Source organism: Manis pentadactyla, chromosome 5, assembly GCF_030020395.1.
Source record: "Manis pentadactyla isolate mManPen7 chromosome 5, mManPen7.hap1, whole genome shotgun sequence".
NCBI lineage: Eukaryota > Metazoa > Chordata > Mammalia > Pholidota > Manidae > Manis > Manis pentadactyla.
Genome location: NC_080023.1, coordinates 86,119,324 through 86,139,695, shown reverse-complemented (window position 1 = coordinate 86,139,695; position 20,372 = coordinate 86,119,324). Strand labels below are relative to the sequence as shown.

The following is a 20,372-nucleotide window of genomic DNA, read 5'->3' as shown; positions in this document are numbered from 1 at the left end:
TGGCTATTCGGGGTCTTTGGTGTTTCCATATGAATTTTTGAATTATTTGTTCCAGTTCATTGAAGAATGTTGCTGGTAGTTTCATAGGGATTGCATCAAATCTGTATATTGCTTTGGGCAGGATGGCCATTTTGACGATATTAATTCTTCCTAGCCATGAGTATGGGATGAGTTTCCATTTGTTAGTGTCCCCTTTAATTTCTCTTAAGAGTGACTTGTAGTTTTCAGAGTACAGGTCTTTCACTTCTTTGGTTAGGTTTATTCGTAGGTATTTTATTCTTTTTGTTGCAATTGTGAATGGAGATGTTTTCCTGATTTCTCTTTCTATTGGTTCATTGTTAGTGTATAGGAGAGCTACAGATTTCTGTGTGTTAATTTTGTTTCCTGCAACTTTGCTGTATTCCGATATCAGTTCTAGTAGTTTTGGGGTGGAGTCTTTAGGGTTTTTTATGTACAATATCATGTCATCTGCAAGTAGTGACAGTTTAACTTCTTCTTTACCAATCTGGATTCCTTGTATTTCTTTGGTTTGTCTGATTCCCATGGCTAGGACCTCCAGTACTATGTTAAATAGCAGTGGGGAGAGTGGGCATCCCTGTCTAGTTCCCGATCTCAGAAGAAAAGCATTCAGCTACTCTATTTCCCCCTTTAGTTCTGTTAGTATTTGTTTCACATATGCTGGTGCTCCTGTGTTGGGTGCATATATATTGAGAATGGTTATATCCTCCTGTTGGACTGAGCCCTTTGTCATTATGTAGTGTCCTTCTTTATCTCTTGTTACTTTCTTTGTTTTGAAGTCTAGTTTGTCTGATATTAGTACTGCAACCCCTGCTTTCTTCTTGCTGTTGTTTGCTTGAGATATGTTTTTCCATCCCTTGACTTTTAGTCTGTAAATGTCTTTGGGTTTGAGGTGAGTTTCTTGTAAGCAGCATATAGATGGGTCTTGCTTTTTTATCCATTCTATTACTCTGTGTCTTTTGATTGGTGCATTAAGTCCATTTACATTTAGGGTGACTATTGAGAGATATGTACTTATTGCCATTGCAGGCTTTAAATTCGTGGTTACCAAAGGTTCAAGGTTAGCCTCTTTAGTATCTTACTGCCTAACTTAGCTCACTTATTGAGCTGTTATATACACTGTCTGGAGATTCTTTTCTTCTCTCCCTTCTTATTCCTCCTCCTCCATTCTTCATATGTTGGGTGTTTTGTTCTGTGCTCTTTTTTGGAGTGCTCCCATCTAGAGCAGTCCCTGTAAGATGTCCTGTAGAGGTGGTTTGTGGGAAGCAAATTCCCTCAGCTTTTTTTTTGTCTGGGAATTGTTTAATCCCGCCATCATATTTGAATGATAGTCGTGCTGGATACAGTATCCTTCGTTCAAGGCCCTTCTGTTTCATTGCATTAAATATATCATGCCATTCTCTTCTGGCCTGTAGGGTTTCTGTCGAGAAGTCTGATGTTAGCCTGATGGGTTTTCCTTTATAGGTGACCTTTTTCTCTCTAGCTGCCTTTAAAACTCTTTTCTTATCCTTGATCTTTGCCATTTTAATTATTATGTGTCTTGGTGTTGCCCTCCCTGGATCCTTTCTGTTGGAGGTTCTGTGTATTTCCATGGTCTGTTCGATTATTTCCTCCTCCAGTTTGGTGAAGTTTTCAGCAATTATTTCTTCCAAAATACTTTCCATCCCTTTTCCTCTCTCTTCTTCTTCTGGTACCCCTATAATACGGATATTGTTCCTTTTGGATTGGTCACACAGTTGTCTTAATATTGTTTCATTCCTGGAGATCCTTTTATCTCTCTCTATGTCAGTTTCTATGCGTTCCTGTTCTCTGGTTTCAATTCTATCAATGGCCTCTTGCATCTTATCCATTCTGCTTATAAATCCTTCCAGAGTTTTTTTCATTTTTGTATTCTCCTTCCTGGCATCTGTGATCTCCCTCTGGACTTCATCCCATATCTCTTGCATATTTGTCTGCATCTTCGTCAGCATGTCTATGATTTTTATTTTGAATTCTTTGTCAGGAAGACTGGTTAGGTCTGTCTCCTTCTCTGGTGTTGTCTCTGTGATCTTTGTCTGCCTGTAGCTTTGCCTTTTCATGGTGATAGGAATAGTTTGCAGAGCTGGGACGTGTGACGGCTGGAAGGACTTCCTTTCTTGTTGGTTTGTGGCCCTCCTCTCCTGGGAGAACAGCGACCTCTAGTGGCTTGTGCTGCGCAGCTGCGCGCAGACAGGGTTTCTGCTTCCTGCCCGGCTGCTATGGAGTTAATCTCCGCTGTTGCTGTGGGCGTGGCCTGGCTCGGGCAGCTGCTCCAAAGTGGTGGAGCTCGGTTGGAGGGGGAGCGGCCGGGAAGCTATTTATCTCCGTAAGGGGCCTCCCTGCTCCCTGCAGCCCAGGGGGTTAGGGTGCCCAGAGATCCCCGGATTCCCTACCTCTGGACTAAGTGTCCCGCCCTGCCCCTTTAAGACTTCTGAAAAGCACTCCCCAAAACAAAACAACAACAACAAAAAAAATTAAAAATAAATAAAAAAAGAAAAAAAAAAAAAAAGGCCGCTCACTTTTCTTTATTCTCCGGCACCAGCCTCAGGCATCTGCTCACCGGTCTTGCTGCCCTGTTTCCCTAGTATTGGTGTCCCTGTCCCTTTAAGACTTCCAAAAAGCACTTGCCAAAACAAAACAACAACAACAACAACAACAAAATGGTCACTCGTTTTTCTTTTGTCCTCCGGCGCCGGCCTCTGGTACCTGCTCACCGGTCTTGCTGCCCTGTTTCCCTAGTATCCAGGACCCCACGCATGCACTATGTCTGCGCTCTGGTCCTGATTGCTGTGGCTGGGTGTTCAGCAGTCCTGGGCTCCCTTCTCCCTCCCGGCTCCGACTCCTCTCCTCTCCTCTCACCGGGAGCTGGGAGGAGGGGCGCTCGGGTCCTGCCGGGCTGGGGCTTGTATCTTACCCCCTTTGCAAGGTGCTGGGTTCTCGCAGGTGTGGATGTGGTCTGGATTTGTCCTGTGTCCTCTGGTCTTTATTCTAGGAAGAGTTGTCTTTGTTATATTTTCATAGATATATGTGGTTTTGGGAGGAGATTTCCGCTGCTCTACTTACGCTGCCATCTTGGCTCCCCTCTAAAACTCCTTTTCTTAAGCTGGTGAGCAGGTCTTCAGAGTCCACCTTTAAGGGGGAATGAGGTCCTGGTACCCTTACCCCCGTGTAGTTCCCACCCCTCACTCTGCACACAAAGTGGAAATGGCCTCTGTTTTTCTAAACTATTGAAATATAGACCAGGGTGCTGGTTGCCCCCTTAAAGAGAAGGGCTTTTTATTTCTAGCTCTCAGTAGCTCACTTTCTTCTTTACTGGAAGATTACTTAGTTCTTAACTCCCCACTGTGGTCCTGATTGTCTGTTCTGTGGCTGCGGCTGCAGTTAGCACTGCCTAGGTCCCGTTGCTATCTGTCATTCTTTGCCTCCTGCACTTGCCCCAAGCTTCTTGCCCTTAGAAGCTTGCCTTTCCATATCTTCTCTGCCAATCAGAGAGCCCTCCTTCATCTTTTGCAGGGCTGGTTAATCAATCATTGGTAGTACAATGGGTAGGATTTTCTGTATTTCAGTTCTTTTGACATAATTAATGTCAAGTAGTGATTATACAACAGGCAGTGGCTGCAGGGGCTTGGTGCCTCCACCATAGCCACCCTACCCCTCTTTGTTCATCGGAGTTATCCTGGAAGCCTTGATGCTCAGCAATGGACATATTCTGCATTTTGGCAACACTAGTTTTCAAGAGCCTAGTGATAAGTTTCTCCAACTTACATTAAAATATAACCAATTTCCCAGTGCCTTCTGACTCCCTTTAAGACTTCTCAGTAATGATGAGAATTGTGTGACCAGGAAGTACATTATACAGGCTTTTTATGAGAAGTGGTATCTGCTTCCCAAATGGACTCGAGCACTAATGCTACCTTCCTCTGTGGTAGCAGTGGGAAGCCTTTTAAAGTTGTGCAAGTAGTCCATTAGGATAACTGTAAATACACAATTAGTACACACTTTAAATTCCATTGGCAAAATAATAGCATATTTCTTGAAAAAGCCCAGATTTCTCCCTAATTATTTTACCAAGACAGTAAAATGATACAGCCCCAAACTGAAAATAAAAGGCAGTTATTTAATTCTTAAACACCAAAACAACTTTACTCATATTCTACAGAAGGGATGAAGGGAGAGGAAATAATTTTCAAGGTTTTTGGAAATTGTTATTTTCCTGTTAGTGGTTATTTTCATTAGCAAAGACAGTTTTGGAAATAGCGAGATTTTCCTGAAACCAAATGCTTAGAGACTAAGTGCATTTGAATTATATTTGGTTGTGTGCATTATAATTTCTACTTTCTTATCTGAAGTTTCCATTTTGGTTATGGTAGATTAAGACTGACTCTTCAGGGCTAGACGAAGGACAAAAGGACCACCAGCTGTCAAGTACATTGAGCTCACTGGGAAGTATAGCCATAAAAGGCAAAGCCCATAGAAATTTTTTCTTTGTGTGGTGCCTTTAACTCTGTAATATCTTCACATCTATGTAATCCTCTCTTAAGTTATTCCATTAAAATATATTTAATGGTATCTATAGAGTTGTGTGTGGAATGAGCATTAGACTTTGAATCAGTCATGTCCTTTCCAGAAAGAGAGGGAACATTCAGAGAAGGATAAGTAATAAACAGAAAAGAGACAATTTACAGAACTCTGAGCAATGTGTAGGTGAAACCCGGGGGAGACTGCAGTAAGACTGGAACTTGGAATAGTGGAAATGTCTTATGTCCAAACGGAAAAAGGAAGGAGGAAGTTACTAGAACCTAGGAGCTAGTCTTATACAGAAAGCCACTGTGAGTGGAGCAGTGACTTTTAATTAGGTACATAGCCAGCCTAAGTTACCCCTCAAGGACGGAGCTGAGAGCGTAAGTACTCTGGTCTTTCTCTCCAGTTTTATGTTAGAGCACTTTGTTTGAAACCAGCTGGAATCCTGGCACATGGAACCCTTTGATAGGGTGCATACAGGTCTCATGGAGCAAAGAACTAGGAAAAGAAGGGTGGAAATTGTTTTTGGAAGAGGGAATGAGATAATAACATATTCCACCCCCACCCCCACTTCTTTTTCTTGTCAGCCTCTACTCTTCTCCTTCATCTGCATGAAAAATTCATGTCCCCAGCACAGGGAATGCACAAAGCCCCTTTAACTACCATCTCATCAACTACTGTATCATCAGTTCAGTAATGTTGCAACCTGAAACTAAAATGTTGGCCACCACTAGTATTCTTCATGTAAAATATGGGGGAAAGGGAGATGGAGAAAAGATGCAATCAAAGAACATAAATTTAAATTATAGCTGCTCCTCACTTGTATAGCTGGTTATAAGGCCTAAGCTGGTAATTGTAGGTGCCTCCTCCCACTACACACTCTGTGTTTACATCACTGTCTAGCATCCCCCTGACAGTTGGGGTGGCCCAGACCTTCATTCCAGCAACATCTGAGTCCTTGTGGCCTTATCTTCACTGGGTTGCTGCCATTCTTCCCTGACTGTGTCTGCTGGGAAGGGAGTACAAGATATGTCCCCCCTGAGCTCCCTGAGTTCCAAGCATTATTTTTGTCTTCCTTCTGTAGCAGAAACTCAGGGCCTCCAAAGCATGGGATGCCGTTATCCCAGTCAGTATAGTGACTTCCTCATCTACCTGTTGGTTTAGGGACATAAAGAACCCTAAATTTCCAGGGGTTAGTATTACTACACTTCCAATGAATCAGAAAATGGTCATATTTCCTGGTGGAAAAATTACTTCCTTGGATGACTAAGGTGCTGGGCAAAGGAAGGAGGAATTCTTCAGGTGAACATGAGATGGGCCCCGCTAAGCAGCAGCCCTTGGTCCAGGACCTGTGCATCCTCCATAGCAGTGGCAGCCTGTGTATTTGGCGGCTGCTGTAAGGTATACATCCACATCCTGTGGCAGAAGTCCGACCACTCTGTGCTGTGGCCTGGTGTCCACCCTAGATGAGGCTTCAGCTGAGCATTCCACAGTTCTGTCAAGCTGGTTGCTTCTGTGTGAGAACAAGTGACATGACTTGTGAATTCTAAGGATTGAGCCCATCATCTCACTTTCTTTGCTGAAAAATGGTTTGGAGGAAATTTATGCAGGTTCTAGTGGCTGTGTTTCAGGCACACTATAAATCTGTGACTGTTGGTGCTAGCAGAACCACTGAAATCAGGTAAGGCATATTATATGTGTCTGTCTTTGTGAATCTAAAGAGTACTTCTTTACGATGGGAAGGATCCAGTGTAATCATCCTGCTAGTACATATAGCCAGCTGGGCCCTCCTGCCCCACTGGGCGATGGCGCCTTTTTGGTGTTCAGTGTCAGCCTTGGCTTGTTGACAGAATGGAACTTCTTCAGTGCTGGTAAGCCAGATCAGCCTTGGTAGAGGAAGAGAATGCTGAAGCCATGAATAGTCTGCACCCCACCACTTTGACCCCTTTGTGTATGGGTCTGTTAAGCAAACAAGGGGATAGCTGATGAAAGAGAACAAGTGACGTTTATAGTCAGGTCTTCTTGTTCAGTTTATAAGTGAGACTATCCTCTGTGACAGCCTTTTATGAGATTACTGAAGTAAGATTACCTTCATACTCTGTGCCTTTTATAAGAGGTCCATCTATTTCTTTCTTTCCACATCTCTTTGCCACCAATTTCCAGTATCATTTTTTGAAAGTCTCTGACTACCTGGCAAACTTTTTAGCACCTGACCATGAGTTAGTGTAGATCTATATCTTAGGCCATGTTTTATACACACAGTTGCACACTACGCTCAAAGTTCTGCCCACTTCGAGGATTTATCTTTATTGGTGTACTTTAAGCTCATTGGGAGAGGAATTGTGTAGCTGGCTGGTGCTGACATGCAGATCTATTCGCAGTTAACTGGCCATAGGGAACTTCCCATGAAGCCTTATTGTTATTGAGGGAAAAGAGATGAAGCTTTAGGTTCAGGTTTAGATACTATGGGAATCTGAAGCACCTGCTGTTGCAATTTGTTTGTGTCTTCAAGACTGGCGTGGGCCCATTCTTGTTTACAATTTAATAATGAAATGCTGATGTGAACAGCTGATTTTATGGGATCTAATTCATGTTGGGCATGATCTCATAACACTTAATGTCACATGGACACAAGATAAGTCTCTACAAGGACCCAGGAATGAGCAAAAGCCTGCTTTTAGGAAAAAGAATATTTAACAGCAAAAGAGGACATGGCTTTACCTTAACGTCTTAGGGGTCTGCACTGTGATTCTCTGATCAGGGCTTGTCAGAAGTCTCCTTTTGCATCTCTGTCTGAAAAAGGCCCTTCCAATTCCAGTGGGTCTGCTGGGTTGTAAGAACCAAGTAACAGGACAGCTTGCAACACAGCCTAGACCTTGCAGAGCCCTACCATGTTCTGGTCACTGAAAAATGCAGCCCACCTATTAACCAATGTCCCACTTTCCCATACTAAAATATATGAAAACCCAATTAAATCCCATTTGAGGGTGTTTCTTATGGCCACTCCTAGCATCAATGATTGATGAGTTGAATCCCAATAGGAAACAGATGGAACACTGAAATTAGAATAATTTCAGGAAGATTTATTTACAAGGTGTGAGTGAGGTGTAAGAGAACCACAGGGGTAGTGCGTGAACAAGGGACCAATAATGGCAAAGTTGTTAGCACCCTTGGACCCAAAGGGTGGAGGGGAGGAGCAGTTACAAGAGCCTGGGAAGAGAGTTGTCCTGAGAAGAGCCGTGGTCTTCACTGGGTGGTCATGGACAGTCTGAGGCAACCTCACAAAGGGGTATCAGAGGAATAAGTGCTCTGTCTTCTTCCACTTCTCTTCTCCTGGACTCCCTCTAGGGCTCCCTTCTGGAGAAGATAACAGAGAGCAAGGAGCCTGTAGAGGTGGCCCATTCCAAACAGCTTCAGAGCAGAGAGCTGGGTGAGATAGTAGAGAGTCATTGTGGAAGGGCAGACAGGAGCCATTCATCGCAGGCCTTAAGTCTGAATCCTGGGTGTTCCTTTCTAGACCATGAGTTCCAATAAGATGGACATTTTTAAAAATTTGCATTCTTTCCTCAATTATTAGCACTGTTCCTGTCTGCTATAAAATAGGTGTTCAGTAAATAATTAATAGCCTAATCCCAACAGTTCCAGTGTGACTTTGAGCAAGGCATTTATATTCATGGGTTGTCACTTTCCTCATCTCTAAAGTTAGGATTCCAGTATCTGTTCTGTTTAACTTGTGAGGATGTTGTAAAAGTCAAAAGAAAATGAAGACACTAACATATGGAAGTGCTTTGTAAACTGTCAAGTGCTGAATATGCAAGATGTTCCTTTACCTCTTTAAGATTCCTTCCCTCCTCTATCCAGTCAACTATCTGATTCATAAAAACTTATTAACTTAGATTTTGTACTTTCATAGTGGGTTTTACTTTCTGGCTAATTATTCTCCTGACTCTTTCATATATCTTGAATTTCAGTAATTGAAAGTTCAGTAGCTTTTTTCAAGAGTATATTTATGCCCAAGCTCAAGAACCCTTGTTAAAAGTTTTTCTCTTTCTAACAAAGCTCTGCACCCCCTCACTTTTCTAAACCTCTTTTTCAGTAGATTTTTCTCTAATAATCATGATCAGTATGCTTTGTTAGATAAAATGATCTATGTGACATAATAATCATTTGTGGAGCATTGTGGTTTATAAACATCTCATTTAATCATTACAGCAATCCTATGAAGTTGGTAGTATTATTTTCTCCATTCAGAGAATATTCTTCTTCAGGTAAAGCATCTGAAGTCAGATTCAAAGTAATTTTTTTTAAAGGGACCTTATTTTTTATAACAGTTTAAGTTCAGAGCAAAATTGAGAAAAAAGTTACAGAGTTTCCCATATATCCCCTGCCTCCACACATGTGTAGCCTCACTTCTCATCAACATCCACCACTAGGTTAATAAATTTGTTACAATTGATGAACTTACATTGACACATCATAATCCCCCAAAGTAGAGAGTCATTGTGGGATCTAATTCATGTTGGGCATGATCTCATAACACTTAATGTCACATGGACATTTGCATATTTTGTTTAATAGCATTTTATCAGACATCTCTTACAAATATTTTCTTCCAGTCTGGGGCTTTTCTTCTCATTCCATTGATAATGTCTTTTAAAGAATAAGTGTTTAATTTTAATGAAGTTGAGGTTATCAATTATTTTTGAATGAATTGTGCCTTTGGTGTTATATCTAAAAGGTCATTTCCATATCTAGGGTTATCTAGGTTTTCTCCTGTTATCTTCAAGGACTTTTATAGTTTTGCATTTACATTTAGGTCTGTGATCCATTTTGAGTTAATTCTTGTGAAGGGTATCAGCTCTGTGTTTATATCTGTTTCTTTTTGGCATGTGGATGTCCATTTGTTCCAGCACTTTTGTTGAAAAGACTATCTTTCCCCATTCTCATTGACTTTGCTCCTTTGCCAAACATGAGTTGCCATATTTATATGAGTATTCCTGGACTGTCTGTTCTGTTCTATTGACCTATTTGTCTAGTCTTTCTTCAATACCTCATTGTTTTGATTACTGTAGCTTCACAATAAGTCTTGAAGTCAGGTACTGTCAGTCCACCAACTTTGTTCCTTTCCTTGAATGTTGTGTTAGCTATTCTATGTCTTTTGCCTTTCCATATAAACTTTAGGATCACAGAATATCCACAAAATAACTTGCTGGGATTTTGATTAGGATTGCACTGAATTTATAGGTCAAATTGGGAAGTCTGACATTGTGACAATATTAAGTTTTCTAATCCATGAACATGGGGTATTTCTCCATTTTTTTGTTGTTCTTTGATTTCTTTCATCATAGTTTGATGCTTTTCCTTATATATATGTTGTACATATTTTGTTAGATTTATACTTAACTATTTCATTTTGTGGGTGGTGCTAATGTAAGTGGTATTGTGATTTTAATTTCAAATTCCACTGGTTCATTGCTGGAATATAGGAAAGAAATTGACTTTTGCATGTCACCCTGTGTCCTACAACCTTGCTATAATTGCTTATTAGTTCCAGGGTCTTTTTTGTTGATTCTTTTGGATTTTCTACATTGACAATCATGTCATTTGCCAAAAAAGACAGTTTTACTTCTTCCTTCCTAATGTATATATGTCTTTAATTTTCTTTTCTTGTCTTACTGCATTAGCTAAGATCCAAGGAACTTTCCTAAGGATGCAGAACTTTTAAGTAGCAGAGCCATTACTCAAACTCATGCCCATATGATGCCAAGGCACATACCTTTAATCATTAAGCTACTTACGTTCAGTGCTCCTTTCCTTAAACCTCAGCACCCTCCTGCTTTTATTTTAAACTTCTTACAATGATATTTTATATGGTTCATTTCATATAATTTTCATCTTCAGTTGTCATTTTTACTCCTTTTTCCATGATTATTGTGTTTTTTGTGGGTTGCTACTTTCCTTTTTGGCTCAGGTTTCTTTTTATTAGAGCTCTTCCTCTGCAAAATTATTTCATCATGGGATGTGGAATTTGGAATTTAACTTTAACCTGCAATGGTTGTTTACTTTTACCTTCTTATCAATAAAACATATTGACAATAAACCATAAGAACATTTTCATTAATCATGGCTCATCTTGCCTCCCCCAGTGCAGATTAGGTATGACTATGCTCATGCTGGTCTCTGCACCATTAACCTAACAAAAAAAGATTCACTTTAGTAGGACAATACACCCTTTTTCCAAAGCAAACCAGACCTGGCAGACAACCTGCTTCTCCAGCTTTGCGTCATTTGCTGATCATCATCAAGGTGGACTCTTCCCTCTTGCTGGTTCCCATGGCTTCAATGCTTTGTTTTGTGTAAAATAATAGATAATAAGTGCAAAAAAGTAAAATCCAGAATACCCGTGAAAGGCCAAAGAAAAATCCCAAGGATTATCCACAGTACCATCTCCCAGGGAAAAACCACAATTAGCATTTTTTGTATATATCCTGCCAAATATATTTGTGCTTAGACCATCATAGAACTACAATAATTGTTATTTTTATGAAAAGGTGTCCTCTAGATATGTTGTTTTATAACTTTTTTTTTTACTTCAACACCATGGTTTGGACATCTTATGTGGAAAATATGTCCGTCTTCTCTAGTACTCTGTATACTATCTCGTTGCAGGTGTAAGCCGTGTTCACGTGACCCGCACCCTATGGAAGGACAGTCAAGTCCTTCCTTTTTCTTTCCCATCTCCCTCCTCCTCCTGCTCGTCCTCCTCCTCATCCCCCACCCTTCCTTCTTCTTCTCTCTTTTTATCCTCCTCCTCCTCCCGCCTCGTGCCCTTCTCCTTGTTTTTCTCTTCCTTTCCCCTCATGCCCACCTCCTCTTTTTGTTTTTCCTCCTCTTTGCTTAAACGTGAAATATTCTGCAGTGAGCCCACTTGCTTTCTTCATTTTGATTTCTTAGTGCCTTTTTTTCCTTCTTCCCCTGCATGCTTATGTTGGGATTCTATTTTAGTCTCTTCTCTCCTCTTACAGCTTTTCCATGATGTTCTTTCTCCCCCCATTCTAATTAATCTGCACTTTGCTTTGACTTTCGTTTCCATTAATAACTAAGGTGAGAGATGTTAGGAGCCTTTCTGATGATTACTTAGTGATTCTTGTCAGAGCCAAGCTAGAGCTCAGTTCTCCTGACTTTCAGACCTGAGGTCATTTCACTGGATGGAGTTGTCTCATCATGGCTGGGGTTAGACATGGCCACCATTCAGCATACAAGACAAACAAGCAAGCAAGCAAACAAAGAGTAATAGCAACAAAAATAAAAAGAAAAGGGTACAGTGCCCCAAATTTTGATGTGGAAAGGAGACTTGAGTTAAGTGCAATATATAGTGGATGGAAAGAGGAAGGGATATATAACATTCTGGAAAAAGCAAGACCATGGATAGGGTGAAAAGATCAGTGGTTACCAGGGACTAGAGGTGAGGGAGAGGCAGGATGAATAGGCAGAGCCCAGAGGGTTTTTAGGGCAGTGAGAATACTCTGCATGATACTGTAACGGTGGGTACGTGTCATTATACGTTTGTCTAAACCCACAGAATGGACAACACCGAGAGTGAACCTAATGTAAACTATGAATTTAGAGGATAATGATGTTGTCAATGTACGTTCATCAATTGTAAGAAATATACCAGTTTGGTAATGGATGTTACTAATGGAGGAGGATGTGCATAAGTGAAGACAGGAAATCTCTGTATCTTCCACTCAATTTTTCTGTGAAAATGAGAACTTCTATAAAAAATAAAGTCTATTTGAAAAAAAAAAGAAAGGGGGACAGAAGACTACTCATTAACTTAACTAGAAGAACTTGAATTTAGTGTTCTCTGCTCCATGACTTGGTTCCAGGTGAATTAAGAAAGAGCTCTTTGTGAGCATTTGCCTACTTTCATTTGTTACAAACCTATTAAAAATCTATGACTTTTGACCTACCCAACAGTGTTGTTTGAAACCTGAGCTTAAAAGAAGACCTAAGCTAAAAGGAAGCATAATAAATAGAGTTAATAATATCTGTACTTAGAGGTAAGAGAATCATATCTGATATATTAACTTAATTTCTTTTTCAGAATTAAAGTAGTTTATAAACAGACTCTGTATGTAATATCAGGTAGTTAAGACTTGGTCTTGTAATCTTTTTCCTAAATCATTCCAAGTAAATAAAGAAATTATAAATGTGTGATTAGGTTAACCAGGTCAGAAGATGAGAACAACTGGTCTTATTACTCATATCTTGCAGTTAGTTTTTGCAAAGCCAAGGTTCTGACAGCTTTTCACATGATCCTTTTTTTCTCCTTTGGCAGTAATTCCTTCCTGCTCTGGGGCATTTCTCACCCAAGCCACCCATTTGACAAGTATTAAATCATGAGTGCATTTAAAATATATCAATTGTTAAATTAATTAAACAAAGAGGCTTTTAGACTACGGTGGCTCTAATGCTGTGGCTACATGCATAAGCAAACCAAAATCCAAGCCCATATATGCATCAGGGGTGTCAAACTGGAACCCAAAGACAGTCTATAATCAATAATTTTCTCACTTTGCTTCCACCTTTTGTCTGTAAGTCTCTCCCTGGGCTCCTGTTGGTGGCTCACTCCTGAGGTAGGGCAGGGACATGGGACAAGCATCATGATTAGTTTTTCCTGCCTATAATGAAAAATGCTGAGATATAAATAGTATAGTAAGAACAGAAGCAACTCGATGTTAAGGCTAAGATTCCATCTTAAAAACCAGGGAGTTAGGAGGTAAGATTCTTAACATATTTTATGGTAATCAGCCAATAACCAACCCTCAATTAAGGCAGGGCAAGTAGTCCTAAATGATATGTTCCCACTGGTTAAGGTTAACCACTATCTTAGAGAACAGGATCAAAAAATTTCTTGTGTTAAGTTTCTCTTACAGAATTATCTAGAGGACTGACTATGGATAATAACATAATGTCTTTCACCAGAGAAAGACATCATGAGACCACTTGTCAAACCTATGTGACCCCCCACCCCACCTCCAGCCCTTTGCCCCATACTTGAAATCCCTCAAAGACAGAATCCTAAGCTTTTAAGAGGGCCTTCTCTCTGAGGTTGCTAGTACTTCCCTTTCTTTGAGTGTGTACTTTGCCTTAAATAATGACTTCTTGCTGCTTCACTTACTGTGTTTTATCTCTGTGCTTTTCCAAGGCTCTTGGGAGGTAAATAAGAGACCCCTTTTCCTAATGGGAAGCATCTTTGTTACTTTGCTATTTCATTCAATTTTCTAGACTTAAGCACAAGTTTTCACTCTCTCTGTCCTACTTCAGATAAGTAAGGAAGGGCTAAGATCTCTGATTTGGGCTTGCAAGCTCCCTTCATCTGGGCGATCCAGACAGGACAGCAACTGTATGATCATGCTTTTTAGTAGCCTCCTTGATGAAAATCTCTCTGTGCTTTGGGGATTTCTCAGAACATAATCTTACTCCATCCAGTGCTCTACAGCTCCCCAAAATCCTGGGGTGGTAGGGGCTTAGTTCCCACACAGCACAGATTCAAGCGGACACTGGACTCCGGGTGACCCTGGCTTCAGGAGCTGTCAAGGGATCTGTCCTGTGCTGAGCAGGAGTTCAGTGAACTTCCTTTTCCTTGTTCTGCTTTTCCTTGCTCTCTGCTGCCCGCATGGCTGCTGCCATTCACAACTACACTTGCTCTAATGAATTCCGTCCTTACCTATACTCATCCAACCTGGTCAAGATTTTCTCTTATCAGAGTCAAGAATCCTCCCATCTGGGTTGAGGTTTTGCCTAGTGTGCAGGCAGAGACCGCTCCAGATGCAGCTGCCTGACAACACTCCTAACCACTTCCAGTTTGATGCTGCCTGATTTGATCTTTTTCTGCTCAAATAAAGTCTTACAATATTTAATTTGCCCCAGTTTATCTTTAACAGTATAAAATAAGAGTCCACATTTTAAGACCAGTTGGAATTTTGTTTATCCTCATGAGATTTGCCTTTTCAAATAAAAGGAGATTAAACACTTATTGCACCATTGTTACAAATATTTAGAAGAACTTTTTGAGAGGAAGGGCTGTTCTCCTTGCAAACTGCCTTCAGATCCTAAGACAAACAAGGAGCAGTCCTTCCTTGCATCATAAGTGTGGAGTAGTAGAACAGTTACTAAAAGAAGCCCACATCTGCATCCCTGAGTGAGCTCACCAACCTTTTTGCACTTGAGTTCCCTCAATAGTAGCACTCAACTCATAGAATTGTTCTAAAGGAATTAAATACTCAAAGTGCTTAGAGCAGTGTCTGGCATGTAATATATACTATATACCTTTGCTCTGACCATTTTACTATTATTTCAAACTACTACTACTATTAACTAACAACCCATCTGTGCTTGTAAACAAAAACATACTCCAAAGATTTGCCACTAAGGAAACAGTGAAAAGATGTAGTGCGAGATCGTTAAGTCAATTCTGAAAGAACAGTCCCAGAAGTGTTTTGAGCAAATACCGATGTTGGCATAAATGTAGAACTTCTTGGGTGGGTCTGTGAAGGAAGGCCCTGTCAGTCGGATATACACTGCCCGTGTTTTAAGAAGTCCTTCATATTCTTGACCTCTTCTTCCTCCAACATAAATACACTCTTTTAAGATATAAGCTGTATTTCCCACTTCTACGTACTTCCCATAGCATCCCTTAACACTGTTTTACAAATCGCAGATGTTTAGTGAATATGTTGATTAGCTGCTGAGGTAGAGTTGAGATTTAAGAGGAGAATTAGGAATAAAATGTATCCAGTTCAGTGCAAATTGCTTCCCCACTTAAAAATAAATTCGTGTTTTGTTGTGTTTTTCGACAGTTTTTGGAAAATGCTTTAGTTGTCATTTGTCATTTGATTTTATACTTTTTTGTAAATTTTACAGAAATCTAAATTCTAACGAAGGATCCATTGTAGGATTTTCTGATTTTATTATTGCTTCAAAATGGAAAAAAATGCTAGTGTAAAGACAGGCATGTCTCGGTCATACTTCCTGAAATTTGTTAAGCAGATTATTGAAATTTAGGGCTAGCAGGGACCACATCATTACAGCCTGAACACCACCTGGAACACAGTGGAAATTTACTTAAGTTGATAGAAAATAGGAGGGATTAGAATAAATGCTTCTTGATGTCGTCATGCTTTAAATGTGAATTTCACGTTTAAATTGTAACATGGAAAAGACTTTAAATTTAGTCTTTGAAAAATTCCTTTATTTGAAAATATGTGAGCAAATCAAATTCTTCAATGAACCTGTTACATTTTAGGAAGGCAATAGTAAGAATTTGTTCATACTAAAGTGTTGGTTTAAGGGAAAAATAAAAAATGTGTTTTATGTGGCTTGTTCAAGGCCTGCCAATCTGTTCTTTTCCCTTCTCCCTCTGCTACATATATTTCTATATATATAATATTCTCTTCTTTCCTCAACCATGATGAGACCAGAGGCAATAGGACATCCACTCTGAAAATTGGAACTATTTATCTCTCTCAATACATTATGTCTTATCTCTCTGTATCTCTTAGATGTTCAAGAAATGCTGGTTCCCCTACTGATTGCTTTTCTCTTATTTTACAGGATGGAAAAAAGGAGCCGAGTTCATGTACCTGTTTGAAGGGGCCCAAACTGGCAGAAATAGGAACAATTGCCTGGATGATAACCCTCAGTGATGCCCTCCACAATTTCATCGATGGCCTGGCAATCGGGGCCTCCTGCACCTTGTCTCTTCTTCAGGGACTCAGCACTTCCATAGCCATCCTGTGTGAGGAGTTTCCTCATGAGTTGGGTAAGGGGCTCAGCTCACCCTGTCCAAGGCGCTCACTCGGTTTCAGGGGGGTGAGGCATTTCAGGTGACACACTCCTAAAAATCCTATGGGTGCATTAAAGTGAAGGAGCCCTTGTTGGATATTGATGGTTCTCTTTGATCTCATCCCCAAATAGAAAAAAGCTATTCACTTGATCTTTTTCTTCTTCTTTCAGGGGACTTTGTGATCCTCCTCAATGCCGGAATGAGCACTCGACAAGCCCTGTTGTTCAATTTCCTCTCTGCGTGTTCCTGTTATGTCGGGATGGCTTTTGGCATTTTGGTGGGCAACAATTTTGCTCCAAATATTATATTTGCCCTTGCTGGAGGCATGTTTCTCTATATTTCTCTGGCAGATATGGTGAGAAATTTTAAAATGTTATCTTGTTTTAATTTAAAGTTTAGAATGCTTAAATTGAGATATTTTCCCAGGTTTTTGGCTCTGGGGTGGGTAAACCTTGTGTACTATAATATGTCCTCAGAGGGGTTCCCTCCCTCTTTTGTGAAGGCTGTCACATTTGAAAGGGATTAACTTGTTAGAGTAAATAGCATTTTGTGTTGTCAAAGTTCTAAAGAGTGAGAGACTTTGGGGTTAAACTAAAACTGGTAAATTTAAATTGGGCAATATTTACTTGGGTCAATATATATTTGTAGCTTTGTTAATGTCTAAGGTAAGTCTAGGTCTTTGTGTATCTGTCCTGTGTGTGTGTGTGTGTGTGTATAACAGAATATCAATGGCCTTGAGCATTTTCAAATGAATCATGAGCAGCTTTCTAGAAAATGAAAATGTGCTAAGTGTATGCAAATCTTTTCTGTTTAGAATGAAATATGTGTTACATATATAATTTAATGATTTAATTTCCTTCATCTGCATTCTTAGCTTCAAATAACTATTTAACTTCATGTCCATTGTTCAGTAACTTGGATTTCATCTTTTAGAACCATCACTGCATTTATGTTTTTCTTTGCAGAATTTGTGTCTCACGCTATGTTTATACTAGGCTATCACTTCTTTCTCTGACGAAAACAGAATCTGTTAGAGTTGTTTGGTTTAAATAAGTAATACTAATAAATGGAGCTGCATGGACTTACAGCAGCATGTTTCAGAATGGTTTCCTAACTTTGACTCATTTTATCCTAGTAACAGTTTTCTTAACTTAGGCACAGGGATTGACTGAATTCTGGAGACCTCTGGGATCAGTGCACCACTGCATGTATAGCAAATCATTTTGGAGTATGTTTTGAAAAGCTAGCATTTACAGATTTCTTATGGAGCCTTTTCAATAGATGTTAGCTGCTGAGAAAGAGTAGCTTGTAAGTATAGAACTTGGCATTCTCTCACTGTAATGAGGTTGTTATACAATCCTAGAACAGTGCAGGATTTCTTTAAAAATCTTAAAATTTTGTGAGGGGCAGAGCAAGGAAAAGGAAACAAATTGAAGAGAAGAGGTATTAGATGTATAGTGATGTCTAAACATTTATTTAATCAGCTACTATTGACCGACATTTCTATACTAGGCCTGGGAACTGGTAAGGTGCTGTGGACCCTGGAGCAAGCAAGAGAGGCCCGGTCTCCACTTTCCTGGGTGAAAAGAGTGAAGTCTGATTCACCAGACAAACCAAACACATACATGGCTAAATAGTTACAAGTAAAAACAAATCTGTGAAATAAAAGGAAGAGCAATATATATGATGAGAGATGATAATAGGGGAATCCAATGTAAGTTAGGACGGTCTAAGGAAGTCTTTCCAGGAAAATATGATTTAAGCTGAAACCTGAAGGTTTTAGCTCATTGAAAATTTGGAGAAAGAAGAGTTCATATAAAGATTTTGATGGGTGTGAAGATTCTGAGGATGGAGAGAGGCTGGATGTATTTGAGGTCCTGAAAGAATGGTGTGGATGGAGCACAGAGAGTAAGAAAGAGATGGAAAGGGACATAAAATGAGGTAAATCCTATCCCACTGGGGATAGTCACTTGGGGAACTCTATTTTATGTCTGAGAGGGCTAGATGTCTCTATTATGCTATCTATGTCAAAACATTAAAACATCTGAAATAAATGGTCATCTCCCCACCTCCACAGAAATCTATACATGGCTGTTTTATGTTTTACCACAAGGGGGCAACAGTAATCTAACAATATATCTTTCTTCTAGTTTCCAGAGATGAACGATATGCTGAGAGAGAAGGTAACTGGAAGAAAAACCGATTTCACCTTCTTCATGATTCAGAATGCTGGAATGTTAACGGGATTCACAGCCATTCTGCTCATTACTTTGTATGCAGGAGAAATTGAATTGGAATAATAGGAAATGAAAGGTGGCGTTGCTAATGAAGGCAAGCGAATAAAAACATCTCCAAAGGGATTTTTAAGTTGATCCTGTTTAGTGGAAAGATAATTTTTTTTTTGAACTGTAGGTCAAGAAAACTGATTATTGGTTTCAGATCTGTGGAATAAGCCATTGTTTGTTGTTTAAAATGCTTCAAAAGTTTTTCAATTCCAGTCTGAAAAGCCTGGTATATGAGATCTTTGGTAAATACCCACTCTTCCATGTTTCATGCATACTAGAAAATCACTGCAAAGAAAGAAATGTTTATTCTATAATCATGTGGACACCAAGACCCAGAAAAGAATACAGGCTAGGTTATATAAGCCTTTAAAACGCTATGGTAGGTTCAAAAGGCCAAGTGGTCTCACACTGGTTTTCTTTCAATTAATTTGTACTCTTGCTTTCACGAGCAAGTACATCAAAATGTATTTTGTATTTCTATACCAGAGAAATGGAATCAAAACATATATAACACAGATATAAATGATTCCAAGGCCTTAATGAACCCAGGAAAGAAAGACTGCTCACAGCTTTTGTTCTGTTTTGTATTTGTTAGGGACTTGTACGATTGTTTTGAAAACCAGCCTAAGATAATATGAATGATTTATGAGGTCAGTAAATGTTTGTTAGCCCCACTAAGCTCATACTTTGACTGATACTTTATCTCTAAGTATAAACTCTGCCAGATTCCATAAAAAGCCAGGATTGCTTCTGTAAAATGACTTCTGTTGTGGTTGTACCAGGACAAATGGCTGAAGAGTATGTAAAGCTGACAACTCAGTTTCATGATACAATGCATTTGCTCCGTGAAGGCAAAGAATGTGTTGGTTTGTAGAAAGCAGTTGAATGTAATGTTAAGCAATTATCTTTTAAAGATGGACAGAGTTATTTAGGAGGGGATATTTTAAATAAATGCCAAATAATAGCTGGACTGCTGTCGGTCAAGGACTGATGAACTAGAAAGCATAGATTCCTTATGGGTGATTGAGAGTCATTCAGGAAAGACCTCTTTTGTGTTCGGTCTGCATTTTCCCTATATGGCTTTCCTTGGAAGAAAAATTCTGCACACTGTGGTTATTTTTCTACCTTTCATAAAAGATAGAATCTGTTTTCTCATTTAGCAGATATAGAAAGTTGTCTATAATTGAACATCCTGACCCCAATTCACACTCCCAAGTCACTTAAGGAAAGATGATGGGACAGTGAGGAAAATGATTGATAAAAGCCAATAATGATCTCAGGAATTGTATTTTCCCATGGACCATAAAGTGGTGTCACATAGCAATAATGCAGATTTTATGAATATTTAACATTTTATGTACATTTCACTTTATGACTGACAACTTAAAAATTATTGTTTGACCTACTAGTAAAAACCTTTGAAACCATGTATTGTGTTACTCATTATTCATTTTACTGTGTATCTTTTCAAGTGACTTCCATGTACCTGGTATTATGGGGAAGAGAAACAGGAAACTGGTGATGTGTTTATTTCAAGGGTATTCAGCAAATAAATACTATAGAGACTAATCATTGTTCATTTAAGTCAGTAAATATAAAATCTGTTTTTATCATTTCATCTGTTTACATTGAATCTTAAGAAATAATCTTTGCCTTTTTAAAGACCAGATTGTATGTCT

The 20,372-nt window shown here is 39.5% G+C and overlaps 1 protein-coding gene across 1 annotated transcript in view; it reads left to right on the top strand.

Moving 5' to 3' along the window:
- SLC39A8 (solute carrier family 39 member 8) overlaps positions 1-20,122 on the top strand; it is a 72,579-nt gene extending 52,457 nt beyond the window's left edge. Inside the window, exons 6-8 of the mRNA XM_057502474.1 lie at positions 16,177-16,384; positions 16,579-16,763; positions 18,559-20,122. Of these exons, the coding sequence (XP_057358457.1) occupies positions 16,177-16,384; positions 16,579-16,763; positions 18,559-18,708 (543 nt within the window). The 3' untranslated portion in view covers positions 18,709-20,122. The remainder of the gene's footprint in view (positions 1-16,176; positions 16,385-16,578; positions 16,764-18,558) is intronic.
- The last annotated feature ends 250 nt before the right edge of the window (positions 20,123-20,372 follow it).